The 10,573-nt window shown below is 34.5% G+C and overlaps 1 protein-coding gene across 3 annotated transcripts; it reads right to left on the bottom strand.

Moving 5' to 3' along the window:
* Positions 1 to 3,553: 3,553 nt before the first annotated feature.
* Positions 3,554 to 9,894, bottom strand: LOC127138768 (putative E3 ubiquitin-protein ligase LIN-1). 3 transcript variants are annotated; one of them, XM_051065298.1, is made up of 15 exons: positions 9,171 to 9,891; positions 8,817 to 8,871; positions 7,666 to 8,696; positions 7,419 to 7,560; positions 7,075 to 7,314; positions 6,269 to 6,563; positions 6,060 to 6,181; positions 5,744 to 5,863; positions 5,411 to 5,542; positions 5,182 to 5,304; positions 4,788 to 4,898; positions 4,567 to 4,713; positions 4,375 to 4,500; positions 4,136 to 4,252; positions 3,554 to 4,035 (listed from the first exon to the last, which is right to left on the bottom strand). In XM_051065298.1, exons 1-15 carry the CDS (start codon positions 9,821 to 9,823, stop codon positions 4,018 to 4,020), a joined length of 3,432 nt encoding a protein of 1,143 aa, XP_050921255.1. In that variant the 5' UTR covers positions 9,824 to 9,891; the 3' UTR covers positions 3,554 to 4,017. The 3 variants fall into 3 exon arrangements, 2 of the variants coding, with proteins under 2 accessions (XP_050921255.1, XP_050921247.1); XM_051065290.1 differs by having other exon boundaries at positions 8,817 to 8,889; positions 9,171 to 9,890; XR_007808842.1 differs by lacking the exon at positions 3,554 to 4,035 and having other exon boundaries at positions 4,142 to 4,252; positions 4,567 to 4,690; positions 8,817 to 8,889; positions 9,171 to 9,894.
* Positions 9,895 to 10,573: the final 679 nt, after the last annotated feature.

Here is a 10,573-nt window from a genome sequence, read left to right as displayed (position 1 = left end):
GATGAGGACTGAGCAACTTCAATACCTAAGAAGTATCTGAGTGGACCCAAATCTTTTGTATGAAAGGTTTTGAAAAGATGAGTTTTGAGTCGATATATGCCCACTGTATTTTCTCTAGTGATGACAATATCATCAACATAAATCACAAGAAAGATGTGTCGACTGGTGGAGGAATGAAGAAAGAAAATAGAGTGACATGCTTCACATATAGTCATATCAAACTGTATCAAGGCAGAGCTAAAAAGACCAAACCAAACACGTGGAGACTATTTCAGCCCATAAAGAGAGCGATGAAGCTTACAAACAAGTCTTGAATTGCCAGGAACATTAAAACCTGGAGGTTGATCCCATATACACTTCCTCCTCGAATTCTCCATGTATAAATACATTTTTAATGTCCAACTGATGAAGTGACCAATGATTAATAGCAACCATTGCAAGAAAGAGACAAACTAAACTAATCTTGACCACTGTAGAAAACGTGTCACCATAATCAAGGCCAAATATCTGTTTGTATCCTTTGGCCACCAAACGAGTTTTGAAACTATCAATCTGACAATTTGGTCCAACTTTCACTGTATAAACCCATCGATATCCTACTGTAGTTTTGTCTGAAGGTAAAGTAACAATGTCCAAAGTGTTATTTGAATGCAATGCAACCATTTCTTCCACCATCGTCTGAAACCAATTGGGATCAGTCATAGCTTCACCTGTAGACTTAGGAACATACACAAAATCCAAAGCAAACACAAAAGAAAAATAGAAAGTAGAGAGATAATCATATTTTAAAACACTAGAATATTTAAGATTTGGATTATGATATCAAATACCTTTTCGTAATGCTATTGGAAGGTCAAGTTCAAGTGACATAGCTGGAGGAACAGTTGGAGCAGGAGATGGTGTTGGTTGATCAATATCATCTCTAACTTCCGATGGACGGCGTGCCCGTCGCTAGTAGACCTGCAATGGAGGTTTAATGGGTGTGGGGATGACATAAGGGATATCTCGAACATCTAAATTACAAATCTCATCGGGTGACACGAAGGTAGAGAAGAAAGGGGAACCTTCAAAGAATGTAACATTGGAGGAAATAATGTATCGTTGAAGTTGAGGATAAAAACAACGGTATCCCTTTTGTATACATGAGTAGCCTAGAGAAATACACTTGAGAGATTTGGCGAAAAGTTTGTCTTTACCTGGACTAAGATCATCAATAAAGCATGTGCAACCAAAGATGCGAAGAGGAATGGGATAAAGATCATATTGCAGATTCAAGATAGAGTATGGAATCTGATCTTGAAGAACCGATGAAGGCATTCAGTTGATAAGGTGACATGCTGTGAGGGGAGCATCACCCCAAAAACGAGAAGGTACATTACAGTGAAGTAAAAAAGTCTGCGCAATTTCAACTAAATGACGATTCTTCCGTTCAACAACACCATTCTGTTGTGGTGTATGAGGACATGATGATTGATGAATAATTCCATGTGATGTTAAATTTTTTTGAAACTTGGATGACATATATTCTAGAGCATTAACAATGCGTAAAATTTTAATAGAACTGTTAATCTGATTTTTAATTTCAGCATAAAACTCTTGGAATATACAGAAAACATTTGAATAATTTTTCATTAGAAAAAACCAAGTGCATCGTGAGAAATCATCAATGAAAGTTACAAAGTAATAATATCCTATAGTAGACTTCACACGACAAGGACCCCAAATATTAGAGTGGACTAAAGCAAAAGGTGATGCAACACTTTATGTACTCGTTGATAATAAGTACTACGAGTATGTTTGCCTAATTGACAGGACTGACACTCAAAAGATGAAAGCTTAGAAAAACTAGGAACCAAATGACGCTTTTATTAAGACTAGGGTGACCCAAACATTGATGTGTAATGTCTTGATAAGCAATAGAAACACATGTCACCGTTAGAGATAGATGATATTATCCGCCAGATTCACTCTCTGCTCCAATCGTCTGTCTTGTATGTCGATCCTGAACATAAACATAATTATCATTAAAAAGGACTGAACAATCAAAGAGTATAAGTAAGCTTGTGAACATATATTAGATTAAAAGGACAACCAAAAATGTAAAGGACAAACTCTAAAGACCATTTTGGAAGTGGATGTGTCTGACCAAGACCTTGAATTGTAATTTTAGAGTCATCCGCCACAGTGACAGAAGGTAAAGAATTAGAATAAGATAATTAAGATAAAAGAGATTTATTATCAGTCATATGATCATAGGCACCAGAGTCAATGACCTAAGGACCAAGAGAAGATGTAGAGACAAAGGCTACAAGATTACCCGACTGAGCAACAACGACATTCATTGTTATTCTCTTGTCTTTGTACGACAAACAACTTCAATGTGACCGTAACGATTGCAATAGTTACAACGAGTACCATGACGAAGTCCACCCTGTCCTCCTGTTCTTCCACCGCGACCATGATAGTGGGAAACAAGAGCATATGATTCAGTGGGAGATGGAGTAGAAACCAGTCCAAAATCATGAGATGTATCCAAGCGCAACCGTGGTTCACTAACTGCTTCATAGTTAGGAACATTGGATCCTGATAAAATCTGGTTCCCAACGGAATCAAGTTCTGATGGTAAGTGTCACGATCATAAAATACTTACTTTGTTGTTCAACATAAGTTGTTGCATCTTTTGTAAAACACATTAGGGTTGTGAAATTTTTCTTTAGCGTATCAAGCTTACTCAGATAGGCTTGCATATCCATATTCTCCAATTTCAAGGTGTTAAGTTTGGTGATGACACTGTAAAGATTATGGACATCATTAAATAAGACTTTCTTAGTCTTTTCCCAAACCTCATAGCAAGTGGTAAAGACTTGGTATTGTGCTTGGAGATTGGTTGTTATGGAAAACCATAACATAATGCATAAAGAAGCATAAGTTTGTTTCCACTTATCGCGTTTGGTAGCGAGAATACTATCTGATTTTGTATTTAAGTGATCCTCATATCATTGACCGTGAAACCACATTTTGACAGCACCAACCCATATGTTATAGTTGACTGTTCCGGTTAGTTTCTCACACGGGATAAGTGGAACCTTCGTGAACGTGACAAAATTAGTATCTCCAATGATATTTGATGGCTTGAAATAAAAAATTGAGAGCAAATATGGAAAAAGCGCAGGGAGGCGCTGCAGGCGACGGGAGGGGCGGCGGGACGCGCTGCCACGCGCAGCTGGTAGGGAGCCGTTTGAGATTCATGCACGGGCGGAGTGAGGGCGCATGGACTGGCGGGAGATGACGCTGTTTTTGGTTTTCGACCGATCGGAAGGAGACGAATCCGACAGTATGATTATTTCGCCAGAAAGTCTCTGGGAGCAACGACGCTCATAACAGTGTCGTGGCTGACCGAAAGACAGGAGGTCAACCAACTCTAAATACCATGTTATGATTATATTTTTGTATGTATAATATGATCACACATGTTATATATTTATATGCAAATATGATTAACACATTAGGTAATACTATAATTTCCAATTATGACTAATTGAATATCAATAGATAATAATTGAATACTCATTTGTTTGTACGGATTTCCATTAAGATATACTTACACCTTACTCAAAATTTACAAAATCACATAGTTCACAGGTACAACATATTGGTATTTTTACAATATAAACTACAATAATAACATTTCTTTTACGGTGGTAGACAATAAACTACTATTCACAATGATTTTCATTTACTATCCTAATCACGAAGACATATTTGGTGTCTGACACATGTCACTTTTCAATATTAACACAACACCAATGCGTGCTACATTCAATCACTTCCACATTTTCAAATTATAATTGATGTCTGCGTGTTAGCGTCGTGTCTCCGCCTGATTCCATAGTAACCATTGATTCAATGGCATCATATATAACATGACCTACAGTCATCTTTGTTGTGATACAAGGATGGCAAAAAGCCTTGAACTTGAAAAGACATGTATGTATGCACAATGAGTTGAAGTTCTTTCTACAGAGGAATCCATCCCTGTTGAAAAATTGGGGTGAGAGAAATGTCATCAAGTCTAAACATTCTTTTTAATAAAATGAATAAAAAGAGGTTAGATGAGTTGGTTGTGCTTAATTACCTTGATTAGTCCCTTCTCAGTACCACAAAAAATAATGTCATTTGCAGCATAGATGCTTGTTATTTTGCTCCCTGCTGATATTCTCCCTAACTTTTTCGGTACTCCTCTCAACCATATCTGTTTGGAAATTGGTTTCAAGTTAAGCAGTTGATTTTCCATTGTTTTAGTTACTTTTTTCATCAGCAGGGGACAAATTACTTTTCGAAGAAGAACATGTCGCATTAGGTTTTTTACTTTACCTGAATGCTGCTTGTTGATGAGCTAGAGATTAGGTATAAGAAGTCTTCTACTACTTCCATGGCTACCACATTATCTCCTTTGTCAGTAAGGATTGAAATCTTGGGTTTCCCACTTCTTTTCCATTCCTACATAATCCATCCATGTAAGGACAAAGAAAAACTTTTCTTAACCTCAAAGTTTTAGTTTCTCACCTTGAATGTTGTTCCTTCAACATGCTTACTTGCACTATAGAGCCAATCTCTATATGCGACAATTGAATTGATCGGCTTACTTTGCTTTCTCCAACTTCTTGTTGGTGGTTTGATTTCTAGTTCCCTGTTGTGTGTTGTGTTATACTCCTAAAATAAAGCATCATATCATGCTTGAATTTTGTTGATGCCATAGTTTATGTCAAACAACACAACAAACTAACCTGTATGCTTGAATCTGTGCAGCCAGTATATAACTTTCCCTGAGCCACTATCATGCACTTCCCATGCTTACCTTTGAAAATATCTCTTATCTCTCTTGATTTGTTAACAACCTACAAATAGGAAATAAGAATTTGATTATATGTCATAATTGTCCCAAGTTTTTATCATCCAAGGCATGAAGTTGGCAAATTTCTATCAGGTCACTCGAATCGTGCTCCAGATGTCCAATCATAGACGTTGAAGTGGTGGACAATTCTCACCTTACAGTCCGATATTGTAGGGCTGTGTTAGGCCCAATTTAATTTCTAAAATGACATAGTTTGATTATGTGTGATTTTGCTTTGAATTTCCAGTTACTTCATGTCATAAATCATGGAGACTTTGAAGCATCACCTTTATTCCTTGTCTTTCAGTAATTGAGAAAATTGTTTCGCCGTGTGCGCGTAAATGATGAATTGGTTCCTTCATGACTATTACTTCTAGACATTCAAGATTTCTTTGGATCATTTTCCACACCTATTTTGTGCATATTATTGTAAGATAATTAGTTCATTCATTTTTACTGCTAGAAATCTCGGTGGAGAACAGAAAATTGTAACCATAGAAAAAGTTTGAACCTTACCCTTATGGTTTTATCAGTGGATCCACTTAAAAGACTGTCTAATGGTTCATAAATTGAAAAGCATGTCACAGACTTCTTGTGTTCTTTAATATCCCATACAAGACTAGCTGAATGCCCCCTAATATCCCATACCTTTTAAACACACCAGAAAACAAAGAGTTTGTTAGAACAACAATCCTGATTCAGAAAAATGAAAATAGATGCGCAAAACGAAAACAGAGAACACAAAATTTGATCATGGAGTTTGGCCGATTGTGTCTACTTCTCCAACTGCAGTGGTTTTCTATTATTCAAACTTAGTAACTCATTGAATCAAATCATATATGTTCTTACCTTAATTGATCCATCTGAATATCCACTGAATAGCAGTCCCTTGTAGTATATGAGGGAGCAAACTGATATGCTAAAGTTGCGACCGACCTCAAGGATTTGTGTGTGAACACAAGAAATACGCTGCTCTTACCACCATGATGATTAAGGTGATACAACAAAATAAATCAGTTAGTGCAATTTATTTATACTAAAGCTGCAGCCAGCCTCAAAGATATGTGTGAACATGAATCATGCTAATCACGAGAAAATTATAAAAGTTACTTAATTTGCATATTATTTTTCAAGTGTTAGAATTCGGTAATAAATGAGTACTTACTGATGTGTTTGGAAGCAAGAAATCAGCTACCCTATGTAATTCCTCAGCCATCCAAGTTATGATTGAAAGCCTTCTCAATGACTCTTTTACTCCTTCCGAGAAATGCATTAGTTTTTGCTTTCCTACATGAAAAAGGTTGTCCTAATTAGTAGAGTCCATTGATTATTCTTGACCATGTTTCGTGAAGTTTTCATCATTTTCTTAACTACCTTTCCCAGAGGCATAATTAAACATGCACATACATGCCAAAAGTCTTTCATCCAATTCCATCCCAGGATGCAGAAATTGCTCAACTCCTCTTAGTATAATCTCAGATGTAGAATTACTGAGGCTGTCTGGATTTTTTGATATTTGACATCCAAGCCATGAAATAGTTACAAGGCAATCTCTAGAAACTTTTTTCATTTTGCTTCTTAGTCCCTTATCTAAAGCATAGAAGATGGAATCTCCAACACTTATGATACATTTGGCGATTTTGCTGCACCAAACATCTATGCTTGTATCCTGCATGTTATGAATTTTTTTTGTCTCCTTAGTTGTGTTTGCACAACACCGCTCATCTATGAAGTCCGGATACACAGTATATATAATACATATACAATAAGACATGGATACAGAGATACGGGAAAAAACGCTCGTGATCATAAAACGTTGGTATAGTAACATATATTTCCCTCACTTTATAAGAATATATTATTTATACTATGATGAATGTGCCACAAAAAGCATACAATTTTGTGTCTTTTTGTTATTAAGACACATTGCAAGTGTATCATATTTGAAAGAGAATGTCTTTAGTTGGTAATATGTATTTGAGAAATATGGATAAAAATATTTCCAAAAAGAATTAAAAAGATTATTGGATACTTTAAGAGTACGTATTGGGAAGTATCAGACACATATAGGTATTGGATATATGTTAGACCCTTATAACTTTCTATTTTCAAAGTATCTAGCCTTCATAGCTTCTCATGCATATATTTTTTTTGATATATAGTCCTATTTGGAAGCTTACTTGTAGACTCTGATCCAACCAGTTGAAGTTTCTTATCATATTTTGGTGATAGGGAGAATTCAAGCCTGTTTTTCTTAGAAACCATGCAGCTGTATATGATTCTCCCGTCCACGTATATGTACCAGCAAGATTTGATAGAATGGATGCAGATAATATCTGTTCTGAGCTTTCTTCAGATGTCAATGCCCTTAGAAGAATCTCCACAGCTTCTTCTCTGAACAAGCTTTTATCAGTTGGGTTCTGCATGAACATTGTTGTTTTGTTAGCAATTAAAGGGTCCTCAAGCTTCACATATTATACACGAGTATCATATTTTAATAAAATGGAATAAGAAGAAGGATTACCAATGTGTCTAACTGAATCAATACGTTAGCAGCTAAAATCTGGTGGTCGGGTTGTAATTGGAGTGTACAATGCATCAGTATCTGCATAATATCCATTCTGCTTTCTTTCTTTATCCGCTGAAGCAGATTAATAGCCGACGATCTGAAAAATGAAAATAGAAAAACAAAACACATATCATTGTATCTACTTGTTAAATGCACTTACGCTACAAATTCTACTCAAAGAATTGGTTACATAGTTATATACCTTGGTATGCATAGGATTTCATGAAAATACTCAAGTGCCATGCATTTGGCGCGAATATTTTCTGCATCTAGAAGGTGTAGAAAAGGAGCAAGTGGAGTAAACTTTGACACATACTTTCTACACTGTGAATCAAACTGCATGCATTTTATAAGAATGGTAGTCAAAGAGAAAAACTCTTCAAGATTGTCATTTCTAGCAACTTCTAGAAGTCCACTGAGAAAATGAGGTGAACTAATTGCTTCCAAATGCATGTTATTTGTAGCATAGTCAAATGAAGTTACAAGTTCTTCAATGATCATCAGCGATGCTGCATGAGGTGTCATAAGAAGCGATTCTTCTTGCTTATTACGCTTGTAACAACTTTTTGATGAAGTGCATACAATCTCTACAAATATTGGAAGAAGTTCCAGTGTTTTTATATCTATAGGAGATGGATTTATCAAATAGATTAGTATTGCTGCTTCATAAACATTTTGTTTTAGAGCACTTGCTAAATCACATAACCTTAAACCTTTCTTTTTCACATCTTCTATAATTGACTTGTTCCTTGAAACTATTGTTGTTAGAATTGATACCGATGCTCTTAGTTCCTTTTCCTCTTTGGAAGTTGAGATTACTATTAGCAATTCATCCAAAATCACATCCTTTAATGAACCATAATTAGTTCCTGACGAACCAATCAAACTCTCGAAAATTGATGCAGTGTTTACAATATACTCTTCACCGTATTTTCCTAATGATGTTTGCAATTTCATATTCGAACTTTCTTCGTGATTTTTCAGGCCGAGCCTGAGTCTGCTGCTAGCATGATCAAATAGATGGAACTCTAGTGGCTGCAATGCTTCTTCTATTAATAAATCCTCAACGCGGCAGTTTAAATCGATACTTGTTTTTTCTATCCGTTTCGAGATTGATAAAGCAACATCTTCAATGGACCTGGTGAACATGCTAGAATCAAGCTTAATTATGTTTGTCGTATCCAACTTTTCTTGTATCCTATCTTGAGGATCCATCGGGTGAATCTTCTCATACTGCAAAAACAATATTTAAGGGAAGCAAAAGTGGCTTATTTTATACTGCAAAATTTTGCAAGTGTTTAAATAAAACGAATAAATTATGCTACTAATTAATAGAAATAAATAAAAACTCACTGTATTGCAAGTTTTCAATCTTGGTTCATGATGAACTGAAGTAGAAGATACACAGCTGGTATTTGATACATCCCTGTCCATGTCAGTAAATTACTCTTCGATGATAAAAAAAAATCAATATCCTAGCTTAAACAAACCATATCTTATGTTTTCTTATCAGAATTTGATCATTAATAATTAGAAAAAATTACTATGGATAACGGCCACGACAAACCGGTATCAGAAGCTGCCGATACAGATACCATTATTCACCATTTTTATGATAAAAAACAAATTGTAGTTAATTCAGACCACTACGACAGCCGTCAATGTCGCAACACATGAACCAACCGAAATTTCAATGATTAATCTTACCTATAATTTGCAGAATTACTGCTGCAATAACTGCTCCACCATGGAATTTCTCCATAAAGCATAACCTGATAATACACCAAACACTCTTTATATCTCCTCGCCTTCTCCTTAACAACGACTTCATGAATCTCTTCCTCAGAATCCAAACAAGCAACAAACTCCAAACTTCTATTCTCACACTTCTTAAAAAGACTTTCACAAAGCTCTGGCGCAAATTCATTCCAAACAACCCTCGGCGACACCAAAACCGCTTGAAGAAAATGCACCGCAGCTTGCCATTCATCCCCCTGAAGCTTCCTAACGACCGAGAGATAAAAGTAAGAGCAACAAACCAAGTAACGATTCGGAATTGAAGCTGTGAAATCGTCTTCGTCAAGCATTGCCGGAACTTGAAGCATTTGCTCTGAAGTTTTTAGGTTAAAAGATCTTTCTTCCGAATGGTGTGATTGAATTGCAGTTTCAATGGCGTCAATGCCGTAGTAGAGATTGGATAGAACTGATTGGTGAGAGAATTCGAAGAATTGTTGGTTTTGAATTTTTATGTTTGTGATGCATTTTGATTTTAGAGATTTTCTAGTTTTTTCATCTTGGATTGTGTTGAGAATGTATCTGTTGATTGAAATGAGTACCCATATGTACTTGAGGTCTATCATCTTTTAGTTTTGGTTACTAGAAATGTTGTTTGTGAAGAACTTGGTGTAGAAGATATAGTAACTATTATAGGAAGAAGAAAAAAGTTAAGTAGTATGTTATTTATCTTTATAAAGTATTTCTTTTTTATTTTTCATCTTATTTTTGTTCTTATAAACATATATATATTTTTTCTTCTATATAGTGTTGGGTTTAATTTTTTCAACAAAGAAGTTTAGTTTGTAAAAAAAATATATTTCAAGAACTATTGTTCGAAAAAGAATTTTAAAAATTTAAATAATATATTTGTCTACGTTGTGTTTATTTCACATGATTTAAAAAATGTAATTAATTTTTAAAAAATTAGAAGAAAATTTACAAAATTATTTTTTATTAATAGTTTTGAAAAGATAATTTAAAGGATAAAATTCTAAAATAACTTATATTTTAAAAAATATTATTTTAATAAAATGACTTATAATTTATGAGGGATGGAGTTATAAAATGAAAAATTTAGTTATTTATGTAATTTGATTTAATATCTTAGTAATTAAAATTTTATCATTTAAAAGTGAATATGGGACATGTGGTTGATTTAAGTTGGACAAATAAAATATTTATTTAATCATTTTTATTACAATACTAGATTGACTTATATATTTTAGTTATTACATGATCCCTTTATTTAAACTTATTTTTTAAAATTTAATCCTTTTTTAAAACTTATTTTGATAAGTGATATCCAATGGTTAAATATATTTTTATTTAATATG

The sequence above is a fragment of the Lathyrus oleraceus genome, chromosome 1, assembly GCF_024323335.1.
Source record: "Lathyrus oleraceus cultivar Zhongwan6 chromosome 1, CAAS_Psat_ZW6_1.0, whole genome shotgun sequence".
Lineage (NCBI taxonomy): Eukaryota > Viridiplantae > Streptophyta > Magnoliopsida > Fabales > Fabaceae > Lathyrus > Lathyrus oleraceus.
Note: the sequence above shows the minus strand (reverse complement) of the source record. Positions and strands in the feature narration are given on the sequence as shown.